This window comes from Corylus avellana, chromosome 1, assembly GCF_965113065.1.
Source record: "Corylus avellana chromosome 1, dhCorAvel1.hap1.2, whole genome shotgun sequence".
Taxonomy (NCBI): domain Eukaryota; kingdom Viridiplantae; phylum Streptophyta; class Magnoliopsida; order Fagales; family Betulaceae; genus Corylus; species Corylus avellana.
In genome coordinates, this window is record NC_142490.1 from 25,420,932 (window position 1) to 25,436,760 (window position 15,829).

Below are 15,829 nucleotides of genomic sequence, written 5' to 3' on the forward strand. Positions count from 1 at the left end.
GATCCAAACCCTAAATCAAGTCAAAAATTTCCCAATTTTTTTTGCAAAAAGAAATCTCGAAGAAGAAGAAAAGCCTAAGTATAGAAAATCCCAAATAAATCTAGGAGTTGTCGGAAAAGCATACATGAGACGGAGAGAGAGGCTGAGCGCAGATCAAACACGAGGGGAGAGAGAGAGAGAGAGAGAGTGAAGCATATGTTGTTAGGAGAGCTGGGAATGAATGAGGGCCATCTTCCTGTTAGGTACCTTGGGGTACCTCTCATTTCTACTAGACTTTCTGCTGCTGATTGTGGGGCTTTGTTGGATAGGATTGCTGGGCGCATTGACTCATGACTTTCTAAGAACTTATCCTATGCAGGGAGGCTCCAATTATTATCTTCTGTGCTTTACAGTTTGCAAGTTTACTAGACTAGTATCTTTATTTTGCCCAAGAAGGTCATTAAGGCTATTGAACAGAAATTCAATAGGTTTTTGTGGAATGGGAAGAGTGAAGGGTCTGCAAAGGCTAAGGTTTCTTGGCAAGAGCTGTGTTATCCTAAGAAGGAAGGAGGTTTGGGCTTGAAACAGTTGGAGACTTGGAACCAATCTGCTATGCTTAAACATGTATGGAGTCTTTTTGCTAGATCAGGTTCTATTTGGGTGGCCTGGGTGAGAGAAAATTTGTTGAAAGGGAGGAGTTTCTGGAGTGTTGGCTTTCCTCAAACCTGCTCTTGGAGTTGGAGAAAGATTTTGAAGTTGAGGAGTATAGCTAAAAGGATTTTGAAGTTTGAAGTTGGAAATGGGGAGAATATTCACCTTTGGTTGGATTCATGGCATCCTTCAGGTATTCTATATGAGGATTATGAGCATAGGGCTGTTTATGATGCTAGAAGCAATGTGGAGGCTAAACTCTCTTCTGTAATTCTTAATGGAGAATGGCATTGGAGACCAGCCAGATCTGATGCTCTGGTTGAAATCCAAGCTAGGCTTCCTGAGATTAGGTTTGCTCCTTATGATAAGCCTGTGTGGACTGCATCTAGGAAGGGAATATTTGTTAGTTCAGAAACTTGGGAGTTGCTAAGAGGGAAGAAAGAGGAAATTGCCTGGTGGAAATTGGTTTGGTTCTCATATGCCATTCCCAAGCATGCTTTCATTTTGTGGCTTGCTATACAAGATAGACTTGTAACAGGTGAAAGGTTGCTTAAATGGGGGTTTCAAGGTGATATTAAGTGTCTGTTTTGTCATAATCAAGTTGAAAGTAGGGGGCATTTGTTCTTTGAATGCAGTTTTAGCTATAGAATCTGGAAATTTTGTATGGCTCGATGTGGAGTGGACAATACTCCAGTTATTTGGGATGAGTTTCTGCAGAAAGGAATTCAAGAGTGGATGAATAAGTCTCTTAAAGGTTTTCTTTGCAGATTGGTTCTAGGTTCTGTTATCTACAATTTATGGTGCACTAGGAATGAGCTAATGCATTCTGGTCAACCTAACACTGAGGAGCAGCTTTTGAAGAAGATAATTTGGGAGGTGAGGTCAAGAATTGCTGGGAAGGGAAAGTTTCCAAGAACTAGAGAGAACCTGGATTTAGCTTCTTTGTGGAATCTGCATGCTGACTTGCTGTTATAGTTTCTGTGCAGGCTTGATTTTCTATTTTTCTGCCTTGCTCTTCTTCTTGAAGGCTGGTCTCTTTTTGGAGAGGTTTTTAGTATTGCTATTGGTGTTGAGTAGTGTCTTTGAAGTTGTTTTGCTTCGTTTTTTTTTAGTTTAGACCCTGCGTGGTTTTCTGCAGATTTAGTTTCTGTTTGTTGTTTCTTTGTAGAGCAGCCCTGCTTTGGATTTTCTTTTGGTAGTGCTAGTTTTGCCAAATTGTTTGTTGTATGCATTTGGCTTGCTTGGAGCAAGTGTGAAGCCCTGCGTGGCTAAGTTTTTGGCCTTTTGAGAAGGCTTGTAATTGGAATTTCTTTGTAGTTTGGATTGGTTGTTCTTGAATGAAATTTCTTATTCATCAAAAAAAAAAAAAAAAAAGTCGAAGAGCAGATCAAAAACCAAGAAGAGAGAGAGGTTGAGAGCATATCAAATCTGATCGATTTTGCCGAGAAGAGCGAGAGCGGGAGCGGGAGTGAGAGCGAGAGCGGGAGCAGGAGTGAAAGAGACCGAAAACTGAAAAGAGTGACAATAGTCGTTTGGACCAGGAATTTTGAATTTAGACGGATATTTGGATGGGTTGGGCCCGGACCGGTCCGGCCCGGCCCGTATGGACCGATTATAACATTCGTTAGATGAACGAAAAAAATTGCAAGTATTATTTGCTTGTATTCCGATTCAGTGCTTAAGGTTTGACATTTTAAAGTGTTTTTTACTTTTGCAAATCTAAATCAAGGCCGGCTTATTATAGATTTCTTTAATTTCTTAATTAGTTACTTTAGTAGTTTGAATTAACAATATATTATGAAATATGAACATTGTTTCTCATTCGAATTAAAAAATTTGAAGTTTTATAAGGTTAATTTGAGCTTTGAGTCACCATAAATAGCTAGGAAGGCATTTTGAAAATTTCAAACTTTCTGATGGTAAGTACGCATGGGAGAGCACGCGGACGTACACCTGCAAATAGTACACAGACGTACGCTAACATTTAGTTGACCTCTGGTAAAAGACCGTACGTACAATGCAACTACTGATCCGCTAGGTAAACAGTACGCAGACATAGCATCTCATCAAACATTTTCTAACCATATGATTTTCTCACGTTTTGCAAACATGTCAACCATGAAGTTCGCCATTAAAAAACAACAAAAGCATGTCATTTCACAAAACATATGGTGTTTAACGATTGACCAAAAATAAATTTTCAAGTTGAACAAGTGTTTGAAACACAATCAAACACCCCAAAGATATTGTAAATGTTTTGCATCAAAACAAACAAATATTAAGTTTCATCAATCTTCCCTTTTTTTCCTAATAAATGTTTGCTCTTTGTCATGGCAGCAAAAATTACTATCGAATGAAATAATAAATGCAATTATTTAATAGTAATTTTCACTACCACGTCAAGAAGTGAACACTTAAAAGTATTTGTTGCATTTCTCTATTATATATAAGTACTCATTCAACAATAAGTTCGACAAGCTGGATTAGAATTGGCTTAAATTCCCAAGCCTAAGCTTGAAGCAAAAAGTAGGACATGCAAACAAGCTTAAAAAATCTCAGGCTTGGTGCAAAACATTGAAGGACACGTTATGTAATACATGCTAGAGGCCTTTTTTGCCTCCCAATTTCTTTATGTATCAAACTCATAACTTTAAACAAACTTATGTTTCTACAATCTGCAAAACGGAATACAAGTGTTTTATACTACCTTTCATCCCCTCTTGGTGATAAAAGCTCACAAGTAATCTAATGACGAAACGTCAAATTCGTTAAAAGTAATTCAATGGCCAAGTGAAAATGTATATTTCACTTCTTCCCACCCCCAGAAACATTAAACTTGAAAAATATAATGTCTCCATCTTGAACCACATAAGTTTTCCCCTCCTGTCTATACTTTCCGGCTGCCTGTGAAAAAAGATAAAGAAAAAGAAAAAAGCATTAGGGGTTTAATTCCAAACTAGAAACAAACAAGGTATTCAGACAATCCTGAAAAAGTTGGACCAATTGAACAATAAGACAAATAAGAACAATTGTAGAAAAATTAACTTCTGGTTGAAATAAACGGCATTTCAGTTGCAATTGGGAGGTAAACGCCATGTGATTAAGGATCATTCCGAGATAAAACTAAGTGAAAACCAGTAAGATATTTATAATTCTACCATCTCATGAATGGTCTTCTTTGTTGTCCATTCTACATAATCGCAAGATTACCATATGTGACTGTCTGCCACACTCCAGTGAAATCTCTAGCACCAGGGATGCTAGGCCACAATCACTCTCACACTACACTTAGCCTAGGGCTGCTTAGCCCATTGAAACCCCTAGAACCCTAAATCTGTAGTATGCGGTCCAAACTTTCAATTATAATAACTAATTTTGTTAATAGAAAAAGAGGGGGATGCTCTTAAATATCTATCTGTGCTTTAAGGGATTGGAAAAGGCTAAACTCCTATTTATGTTGCACATAGAACGAATAGACCTACAATGGACCCCCCATCCCCACCCAAAGAAACAAAGAAAAGAAGAAAGGAGCTGCGTATTCACTTGTGTAGCACTGCAAGGTAGAAAAATACGTTCACAACCATATAAGATATCTACGTACCTTTACAGCCGACTCACTACCAAGTTCCTTTAGATCTTCAAATTTCATTACCTAAACATCATCATAAAACCAAGTCAGTAAATTTGAAGGGCTTACCCGATACATCAATAACATAGAAAACAATTAGAATCAAATATCTACCAGAACTATTGGGTGACTTTTGGACCATGATAAGAAGTTTCTACTCCTGGTTATGCTTTTGAAGTATTTTGACAACTTGAAAACCAGTGTGTTTGCTTTTTGCAATTATCCGCATGGTAACATTAAATAACTTGTTTGATGAAACTCCAACATCAACATTTTACTGAAAATACGGTAACATCTCATGGTGATAAAAACCGTGTTGATTCTAGCTAGGAAAGACGAGGTGTGACAGTGGTAGTGAAGGAAACAGTTTAGTTTAAGGAGGCAAAGGTGGTTTTAGCTGTGGTCCTCCCCTCCCCCTGGAAACAATACATGCATACACCTAGCGTGGCTTAGAGTGTTTTGGATAAAGTGTTTATGGCTGCATTACCAATGGTCACAATGCCAATGCAAATTTTAAAGTTGTGTTAGAAGAAAAGGAAAATGACCAATAATAGTTGGAATCAAGATGAATTCAAAAATGATGAGCTAGGAAACCTCAGCACAAATGAATCCTCTCTCAAAATCAGTATGGATGGCCCCAGCAGCTTGAGGAGCCTTTGACTGCCGTCTAATTTGCCAGCATTTCACCTACAAAATAGAAGTTCACTCGGAGATTCAGTCATTAATTCATTAAGGTAATAATGAGGGAAATGGTACCACAAACAATGTTCATGTCATCAAATATGAGTGATGATGGTGAAGTCCAGGATGACTTAATGGTTCATCAACTTTAGATCTACTGAAAGTACAACAGATGAGAAGGAATCATAGATTCTGAAAGTAACACAAATGAGAAGAAAGCACTCTGACAAATAGTCATGCTACTTGAGAAAGAAAAGGGAGAGCAGCAAACAAAAGAGAATGATCATAAAAACTATTAAGGAAGACATATTACCTCATCAGGTCCTGCAGTGAAGAAGTATATCAGATTAATTGCCGAAAAACCAGTCTTTATAATCTTCGGAAGGGCACTGTAGCAAAGTACAATGTATTTGTCATAGCTACATATACTATCTATCTCTTTTGCTGGATAGACTTGCTCAAATACAAACAACCATTATAACTGTAAGGTTTACATGATATGCAGAAAGCCAAGTATTTTAATAGGCAGCATGTCATATTCAAATCTGAAAGTTATAACTGTTAAAGAAACGCACAAGCAATAGGCTATACAGACCTGAAAACCCCAGCAGATACAAATTTCCGTTTTTCTAGTAAAGTAGATTTAGCAATACCGAAGAACATGGGTATGGTACATGGTCTCAAGTCTCGACACTAAAGGTATGGCTTATGAACAGCTAAATTCTTGAACAAGACAATATGTCTGTGTGTAAAGCTAAGAACTCCTCTTCTCGGACCGTTACTTTGACTGTTAGTTTCTACATCTGTGCAAAAAAGACTTATTAAAAAGGGCCACTAGATTTTGTTCCTCAAATATTTAAGAGAAACAAGTGAACTAACCCACCTTGTGTCGTTGCAAGTCCTAAGCATGTCAGCCAGGTGGTCCACAGGTGTTCAAAATTAGGAACGTCATTTACAGTAATGGAGAAAACAAAATTCTAGACTGCTTCGGGCAAAATTCCAGGACCATGTCTGAGAGGGCAATGGTTAACAATACTTTTCTGTCGTAAGACAACTCCTTCATACAAGTGTATACACCATATTTTATATAAAACTATTAGACATATCATATATGTCCATGTCCAACTGAAACCATCTAAGAGTCCAACAATGAAATGGATCTTTCTCCAGGAGTTTTCTCTCTTCCTCTCTTTTCTCCCTATCGTCGGCACGTGCTCTCTGATGTTGGCATGGTTGGAGCCTTTGGTTTTGGTTGTCTATGATGGGTTTCTACCGCAGGTTTTATGTAGAGGCCAATGCCTTTGAGCTCTCAGTAGCAGAGGGGTGTTCAGTTCTTCTATTGGTTGAAAGGAGCCGAGGAGTTTCCCGAGCAATGTTGTTGGGTAAGCTGGGTGTTGTTTGCCTGTTGACCTCACTGGAGGAGTTAGTTTGAAGGACAAATGTGACCAAGTTTTTCAAATCATCAAGGGATGGAAACAAGGCATTCATTGCTGAGGAATACTCTAAGTGAGGTTTCTTGTGCCTTATAGAGTACTATCTTCAGTCGTGTTGGGTTGTTTTGAATTAGGCCTAGACAAGTAATAGACTTGTTTGCATGGAGGGAGTTACTTGGTAGCCCTTAGAATGCAGTTGTTAGGAAGATCATGCCTTCGTGTTTTAGGTAGTCTCTTTAACAGGAAATAAATGATAGAATTTTTCAGGACCACGCAAAGATGGTGGTGGAGTTTAAATCTTTTTCTTTTCAGTACTCTATAGCTTTGGACATCTACATTTGTCCATCCCTATTTACTTAGTTTTCATTATTTTCTTGTTCTTTTTCATTTTCTTCCTTCTAGTTATGTGTTTCTTTTGTATACTTCTTGTGTATCTGGATTGCGCTTTTGACTTTTAAATGATATTTCGATTAATTACCAAAGAAAAAAAAAAGTGGCTTTGAGGAAGGCGCTTTTGGCTTTTAAATGATATTTTGAGGAAGGCGGAAGTGGTTCGAGAATTAGAGGATTGCACTCTTATAGAGGAGGTGAGTTGGAGGCAGAAATCCAGGGTGATGTGGTTGAAGGAAGGCGATAAGCGCACTAAATTCTTTCACTCTATAGCCAATTCTAATAGAAAACATAACTCTATGGATGCGCTCAAGATTGGGGAAATCATCTCCTCAAATCCGACCAAGATTAGTGAGCACATTGTTGAGTTTTACCAAAAACTTTTTTCGGAGCAATGCCGTTGGAGGCCTATGGTAGATGGTATTTTCTTTGATTCCATTTCGGAGGCGGAGGCTAGTTGGTTGGAGAGTGAATTCAAAGAGGACGAGGTTAGAAAGGTAGTGTTTAAAATGAATGGCAATAAGGCGTCGGGCCCTGATGAGTTTTCTATGGCCTTCTTCCAAACTTGTTGGGAGGTTGTGAGGGAGGATGTTATGAAGGTGTTTAGTGTTTTTCATGCTGGAGGGATGTTTGAGAAGAGTCTCAATGCTTATTTCATCTCACTCATTCCAAAGGTTCCCGGCGCCATCAATCTCAAAGACTTTCGGCCTATTAGTCTCGTGGGAGGTATCTACAAAATCATAGCTAAAGTTCTAGCAAATAGATTGAAGGTAATTCTGGATAAGATTATTTCTAAATCCCAAAGTGCTTTTATAAAGGGGAGGCAGATCCTAGATTCTATTTTGATCTCCAATGAATGCCTTGATAGTCGGTTGAGATCTGGGGAGCTAGGGGTTATTTGCAAAATGGATCTGGAAAAAGCTTATGATCATGTGAATTGGGATTTGTTATTATATATGCTAAAGATGTGTGGTTTTGGTGGGATTTGGTGCTCTTGGATAGAACATTGCATTTCGTCAGTGCGGTTCTCGATTCTGATCAATGGCTCTCCTAATGGCCTTTTTAGCAGTTCCAGGGGCTTGAGACAAGGGGACCCCCTGTCTCCTCTACTGTTTGTTTTTGTAATGGAAGCTTTAAGTAGGATGATTTCAGCGGCAGTGAATGGGGGGCTAATAGAAGGTTTCAAGGTAGGTAATATGACACTCTCACATCTTTTGTTTGCGGACGATACATTGATATTTTGCAATGCTATGCCCTCCCAGCTTCGTTATTTGCGGAGTGTCTTTTTGTTGTTTGAAGCTACTTCCAGTTTGAAGGCTAACTTAGCCAAATCGGTGTTAATTCCAGTAGGGGATGTGGAGCATGTGGACAGGTTAGCCGGTATTCTAGGGTGTGGGGTTGATTCTTTGCCAGTTAAGTATCTTGGTTTGCCGTTGGGGGCCTCTTGTAAGGCTAAGTATAATTGGGATGGAGTTATCGAGAAGATAGAACATCGGTTGGCCGGTTGGAAAAGGTTGTATTTGTCGAAGAGTGATAGAGTCACGCTTATCAATGGCATTCTTGCCAACCTTCCTACTTACTATTTGTCTCTTTTCCCTATTCCGGTTAGTGTTGCTAAGCGGATTGAGAAGCTATAGCGGGATTTTCTATGGGGTGGCCTGGGCGAAGAGTTTAAGTACCACTTGGTGCAATGGCCGAAGGTCTGCACTCCGATTAAAGAAGGCGGCTTGGGTATCAGGAATTTATTGGCGTTCAATCGCGCCCTGTTAGGGAAATGGTTGTGGTAGTATGGAACTGAGAGAGATTCTTGGTGGAGAGCCGTGATGGATGCGAAATTTGGAAGTTGCTGGGGAGGGTGGTGCTCTTTGGAGCCAGGTGGATCTTTTGGGGTGGGGTTATGGAAGAACATTAGGAAAGGGAGGGACACCTTCAAAGGGTTTACACGGTTTGAGGTAGGGGATGGGACAAGGGTGCGCTTTTGGCACGATTTGTGGTGTGGCAATACGGCTCTCAACATAGTTTTTCCAAGCTTATTCAGTATTGCTTGTGCAAAGGACGCCTCAGTAGCGGCTCATTTGGAGGTGTTGGGTGGCATTAACCAATGGAATGTTAGTTTTTCTAAAGAGGCTCATGATTGGGAGGTGGATGTCTTGACCTCTTTTTTTCAAATGCTACACTATGTACGAGTGAGTCAAGGGTGTGAAGATAGGCTGTGGTGGAACTATTCCAAAAGAGGCAGTTTCTCCTTGGTATGTACTGAAGGGAGGAGATTCCCTTGGAAAAGTGTGTGGCGTACACAAGCGCCTCCAAGGGCGAGCTTCTTTGTGTGGTCGGGGGCAAGATTCTGACCCTAGATAATCTCAGGAAGAGATGGCTGATTGTGACAAACAGATGTTGTGTATGTAAGAGGAGCGAGAAGATGGTGGATCATCTTCTCCTTCATTGCGAGATTGCTTATGCTTTGTAGAGTGTCTTTTGGTCGGTTTGGTTTGTCTTGGGTGATGCCGAGACGGGTCTCGGATTTACTCGCCTGTTGGTGGTCTTTAGGGAGAAGGGGGAGTGCCACAGTTTGAAAGATGGTGCCTAATTGCTTTTTTTGGTGTTTATGGAAGGAAAGGAATAATAGATGCTTCGAGGACTTGGAGGGGACATTGGAAGACATCTTAGCCTCTTGCTTTCATACTTTGTATCATTGGACCGTTGCGCATGTCTTTCCGGTGTCGATTAGTTATGATGATTTTCTCATTCACTTTTCCCCTCCTAGTTAAGTGACCCTGTTGTATACTCTCAGTGTACTTTGGGGTGCCTTTACGCTTTCAATAAAACAGTTTATTACTTATCAAAAAAAAAAAAAAAGAGTCCAACAAATTTGAGCATTTACTTGAATCAAGGTAAATTTACTTCAACATGGCCAACTAGAATAGCAATTCTTCAAACTTAAAAAAGTATATAAGATAGTTTTGGCAATCGGCTTTAATGAACTAAAGCTTTGTAAAAGTGATTGAAGCCAGAGTTCATACAAACAATCATTCAAACAGAGCTAAGAAACAAGACTGGAAAAAATGGCTGAATGAGATTTTCAGAACCATATTTTATGAAAAAAATTTGAAATTCCAAACAATAATATAAATTTTGAACCCTTCCAAGAAACCATATGGGTAGTGAAGATTATCAGATGAGATTGGAAAACCAGAAGCACTGCAATTCAAGATTTGTTAAAATAAGATTGCAATAGTCAATTCCAATTATGCGACAACAAGTCCCTTCTCCAATTATAAACAACTACTATCGATCTTGGAACTCCTTTGCATTGTCGCACAGAGTCCCCTATATTTCTCATAGCAAGGAAAAGAAACAAAATTAAAAACTAGCTGCATCTTCGTTCTTACACTCTATCACTCAAGGTTGTAATGTTAATACCAATCTGAAATTTGTTAAAAGAAAAAAGAAGACAAAACCCTTGGTGCTATAAACATGATAATTTATGGGAAAGTTAAGAGGGAAATTACCATGTCTCTTTAAAACTTAAGAGAACATAACAACTGAAGTAATCAAATGCTAATAGATTAACAATGGTTAATCAACGCAAAAGTTGACGTGCAAAATATTGCATCAGCTCCATAATTTCTAGTCTTAATTCATCCAAATTCAGGTTAAGTCTGCAAACACATACAACAGAATGCTGTCCATCCTTTAAATGGCTAAACATGTACATACAGTTCTAGCAGTCCTCTATTCCTCATCAGAAAGATGTAAACTAGGTTTGGACTAACCTTTGTACATTGTTCTCCTCACAATACTTTGCTGCTTCATTTTCTGGCAAGTCAGCCAGATTTCTCTCCAACGCACAGCTGAAAGGAATAATCGGTTCACCGCCATGTTCCTGCACCCTGAGAATAAAAAGAATTATGCGACTTTCACTCTTTTCAAGAAAAGGATAACCATGAAGACAAATTAAGGGAATTACATATATATATATATATATACACACACACACACATTAGAAAAACAGGAAGGGATGAATCCGCCTGTGGCTTTATGAGCAGAGGAAGATAAGCAGCATCGTATTCATTATAGACAGAATATGATAAGTTGCTTTTGAGAAAAGTAGATTCCCCTCAAATGGCTGAAAGTAATTGAAATTTGAAAAAAAAAAAAGTAATAAAAATACACCAAAAAGAAAGAAGGTTGAGCGTTGTTTGGCTAGCTAAAAGCGGTTGTACTTGTCTAAAGGGGGTAGGATCACCTCAATCAAGAGCAGTTTGCCTAACTTGCCAACCTACTTCTTCTTCTTGTTTCCTCCAGGCTAGCATTGCCAATCGAAATGAAAAGCTATAGCAGGACTTTGCGTGGGGAGGGATGGGTGAAGAGGTCAGATTCCATCTAGTAAGTTGGCCCAATGTATGTTCTCCGATCTCTAAGGGGGGTTTGGGGTTTAGAACTTGCTCTTGTTCAACCGAGCCCTTCTAAGGAAATGGTTATGGCATATGCCTATGAGAGAGGCTCTTTGGAGAAAGGTAGTGGCTATTAAATATGAAAGCCAGTGTAGTGGCTGGAGCACTAATGAAGTTTTGGGGTCTTATGGGGTCAGTCTCTAGAAATTCATTAGGAGGTGGTAGAAGGATTTTTCTAGATGTTCTAGTTTCAAGGTTGGGGATGACTCCAAGATTAGACTTTGGCACAATGGGTGGTAAGGCAGCGTTTCTGGAGTTGTATAGCATTTCGTACCTTAGGGATGCTTCCGAGGCGGGCCATCTTCAGTTCTCTAATGGCTTTCCTCAGTGGAACGTTAACTTTGATAGACCGGTGCATGACTAGGAGATGGAATTCTTTTCCGCATTCTTCAATCAGTTGTATTCCATTAAGCTGGAAATGGTGCTGACAAGCTTTGTTGGAACCCTTCCAAGAAAGGTTTGTTTGATGAAAATTCATTCTAATGTCTTAATCTAATCCCCCATGACAGCATCCCCTTCCTTGGAGGTGTATTTCGAAGAGCAAAGCCCCGTTGAGAGTAGCTCTCTTTACTTTGTCTACCACTTTAGATAAGATCCTCACAATGGACAACTTAAGAAAGCGGAATATCATTATAGTATATTGGTGTTGCATGTGTAAGATGAGTGGAGAAACCGCTGAACACCTCTTGCTCCATTACTAGATAGCTAGTGCCTTATGGTACTCTATTTTTGGTCTTTTGGCTTAGCATGGCTCATGCCTCATCGGACGAGAGATCTTTCTTGCTTGTTAGAGAGAAAAGATTGGTAATACTCAAAGTGAAGCGTTGTGGAAGATGACCCCACTATGTTTGATGTGGTGCATATGGAAAAAAGAAAAGATCAAAGCTTTGAAGACAGCGAGAGGACAGTGGCAAAGCTAAAGGCCTTATTTTTTTTCATACCATTTTTAGTGGATACTTGCTTATGATTGTTTGCATGTTTCTCGTTTTCATGATTTTTTTTTTTTATTTCTCTTCTTTATCTGTTTAGGGGTTTCTCTTGTATATCCTCTGTGTTAGTGTACTTAGGTTGGCCTTTGTTTTTTAAAAGCCTTCTCCAGAAATTTCTAAGAGTCGGAATTCTTATGTCTGCTAAGTTGCAGTAAGCTCAGTGAAGTTAAAATGGACAGCAGAGGAATTTGCTGAAAGGTGCTTTGGTTTGTCTTGACAACTAACTCCACAACAATGCATTTTTGTTGCTTGAGTATTTTTTTCAATAGTTTATACACCATATAATAACATAGTTCCCTGCTTCAAACTTGATGAAAGAAGGACTGCTAGCTAGGTAGACAGTTCGCCTATGGCTATAGCATATTAGAGTTTGAAGGCTTAATATTAAATTGAGAGTCAATGAAGAGGACCTCATTTTAGAGCATTTGGGTGAAACAAGAAAGGAGAATTATTATTTCAAAAAAAAAAAAAAAAGGGAGAATTATGATGAAGAGAAGCGAAAGAATCTTGTAGAAAATTAGTCTCCCTCTCTCTCTCTTCACATTCTTGATGGAGAAGCTCCAATATTAAAAGCAAAACAGAAAGTAATAGAACATGACAAATCAGCAGCTGATCACCCTACAAAGGAGACTAAAGTACTGGCCCAGCAACTTGAAGAGTTCTATTGATCAGAAATTCACTTTATAACACCGTATTCTCTAACATCTAGCATGCAATTGAACAGATGAGGAGAACTCTGTCTATTATAGACTGATAGCTGTAGCGTAAAAATGTTTCATAGGCAAAAAGCTCAAGTTTGAGTGACTTTTTGACCACCCAGTCCGTGCCCAACATTTAGAACAATATTGTTCAATCAAAAGATGTAAATGAGTACCTTACTAAACCATCTTTGCAATGGGATGATCCAAACATGTTTCCAAAGATTGTTAATTATGTTACCAAAATAGCAGTACCATAGCAGCCATACATTGTACTTATGTTTTTTGGTGAGAACATATGTCCTAGTCATTGATGAAATCATGAAAATAGATGCAAACAGGCAGGAATCAATAGAGAGAGCGATAGAGGACCATAAAAGAAATAAGCTTAAGAGACTCAAGATAATAGTTTAAGAAAAATAGGGGACATACCAAGCATGAATCTTGGGCAAAAATTTGTTCTTTTTTCTTTGGTAATCTCTCTCATTCATATTAACCTGTAAAGAAAATAGGATACCATTATGATCACATTCTTTATTTGTTTATTTGATAGGTAAACACAATCACACCTCAGACTGATTCAACCTAGTGACCACACTCTCCACCCTTTATTTATGATCATTTCAATTCATATGACTATGAAACGTAGATTTAACTGACTTCAATCCTAAGATATCATAAACAAAAATATCTATCTACCAAATATTAAAACTAAGCAAATAATGCATGCTTTTCCTTTGTAAATGGTCACCTGATAAGAGAGATGCTACAAAGACAACTTTACAATGATTTTCACTTTAAAAACCTACATTATCCTCGAAACTTCTATCATTTCTTTCCCTCCAAAGACATCACAAAAGGCAAAGAGACATCATCTTCTGCACAACAACACTGCAAGTGCTACCATAAGTCCACCAACAAGAAAACAAGTCAACTATTCGTCTAGGGATAACCCAAGGCAGCCAAAAACGACTAAAAAAAAGCATTCTATAAGGCACAAGCGACCTCACAATGGAGAAGAAAATGGTCTATGGGCTCCTCATTCCTCTTGCACGTACAACGCTTATTGACCACAATGATACGCCGATTCCAAAGGTTGTCTACGGTAAGGATCTTTCCTAGGACCGTCGACAAGCAAAAAAACTGCTCTCAATGGAACTTTAATCCGCCAAGTACTCTTCCAAAGGAAAGGAATGCCATGATTATAAACAAGGACAATATAGAAGAAGCTAACAACGAACAACCCTTTTTTGGAATGAACCCACCAAAGCTTGTCTTCACCTTCCCGTCTCACTCTAACTGAATCCAGCAAAATTGAAAAAATAAGACAAAGACATCTACCTTCCAATCATGAGCCACTCTAACAAAGCAAATGTTCCACTAATTTGAGCTACCAGAAAGCTCCAAGTGAGCCGCTGCAAAAGCATCCCCACACAAGTAATACCATATAAATTTGAGGAAAAAAAAAAAAACTTTTTTCAAAGTCTTGTCCCCACACCATTGATCGTGCCAAAATCTAATATTGGAGCCACCTCCAACCTCAAATGACTTGCAAACATCCCTCAACTACTCCTAATGTTAATCCATAACCCCACCCCATACGACCCAATAGGGCTGAGAGTCGGTCAGTAATGTCGATTTCAGTAGAAAAATTGTGTTATCGCATTTCGCACCAACAATGTCGGTAAAGTCAAAATTTTCACCGACTTATTCTGCCAACTTTTTGTTCCGTCACCGAATGGCAGTCGGTAATGTCGGTTCAGAAGCATCGGTCGGTAATGTCAGTAAGTGAAAAATAAGGAAAATTAGTCGGCAAAGTCAATCGGTGTCGGTCGGTGAAGTCAGTTCGGTTAGAAAAACCTCTTTCGCCTACCGCACCAAAAAATTTGAAATAGAAACAATAATGCCACCTCCCGTCCATCATATAGGCAGTCACAGTCGGCTAAGGTCAAAACTCGGTCGAAACTCGGTCGGTTGGCAGCGAGTCGGTGAATTTGCTCAGCCCTACAACCCAAGAGGCTCATTATAACACCCCCACCCCCACGAACTGTCAAATTTAGAGTCCACCACAACTCTCCACCAATCCTCTCTTCCATGCACATAGCATCATAGCCATTTTTCTAAGAGAGTACGATTTAACATCTCTGAACTCCTAACCCTCCCTCAAAGATTGAAGAACAAACCTTAGACCAACTTAACAAGAGAAATTTGAACCATTCGCCTAGCCCAACCCATAATAAATCTCGACGAAGCTTCTCTATGCATTGTGCAGCACCAGTAAGGCGAGAGAAGAGGGACATGAAATATGTAAGCAAACCAGAAAGTGTGCTTTTTATAAGGGTAACCCTACCACCCTTAGACAAGCACAACATTTACCAACTCACCGATTGACACTCTACCTTTTAAATAACACCGTCCCAAATAGACTTGGCTGTATTGGAGGCCCCCAACGAAAAACCAAGATACTTCAAAGGCAAAGAAGAAACCCCGCAACCTAAAATGCCAACCAACCCATCCACATTATCAACATGATCCACAAGAACCAATTCTGAAGTAGGCAGATTAATCTTCAAACTAGACCCCACAAAAAAGCCTAATATAAACTCCCCATTAACAATTGCAGAAAGCATTCAACTTAAGGCCTCCATACCAATAACAAAGAGAAAAGGCAATAAAGTATCTCCCGGTCTCAAACCACATAAACTACTAAAGAAACTAGACATATTGTCATCCACCAAAAAGGAAAAATACACAGAAGAAATACAATGCGCTATCCAAGAGCGTCATTTCTCCCAATTGACATAATCATAAGCCTTCTCAATATTTAATTTGCAAAGCACCCTTGGCTCACCAGATCTGATACAACTATTCAGACATTCATTTGCTATACGAACATAATCAAGGATTTGCCTAATTTGCCTACCTT

At 39.1% G+C, this 15,829-nt stretch overlaps 1 protein-coding gene across 1 annotated transcript in view; it reads right to left on the reverse strand.

Moving 5' to 3' along the window:
* Positions 1–3,223: 3,223 nt before the first annotated feature.
* The window catches only part of LOC132172263 (GTP binding protein), a 34,239-nt gene continuing 21,633 nt past the window's right edge, over positions 3,224–15,829 (reverse strand). Inside the window, exons 7-12 of the mRNA XM_088512408.1 lie at positions 13,336–13,400; positions 10,536–10,652; positions 5,253–5,328; positions 4,853–4,945; positions 4,232–4,282; positions 3,224–3,534 (exon numbers count right to left, since the gene is read on the reverse strand). Coding sequence (XP_088368534.1) covers positions 3,436–3,534; positions 4,232–4,282; positions 4,853–4,945; positions 5,253–5,328; positions 10,536–10,652; positions 13,336–13,400 — 501 coding nt within the window. The 3' untranslated portion in view covers positions 3,224–3,435. The remainder of the gene's footprint in view (positions 3,535–4,231; positions 4,283–4,852; positions 4,946–5,252; positions 5,329–10,535; positions 10,653–13,335; positions 13,401–15,829) is intronic.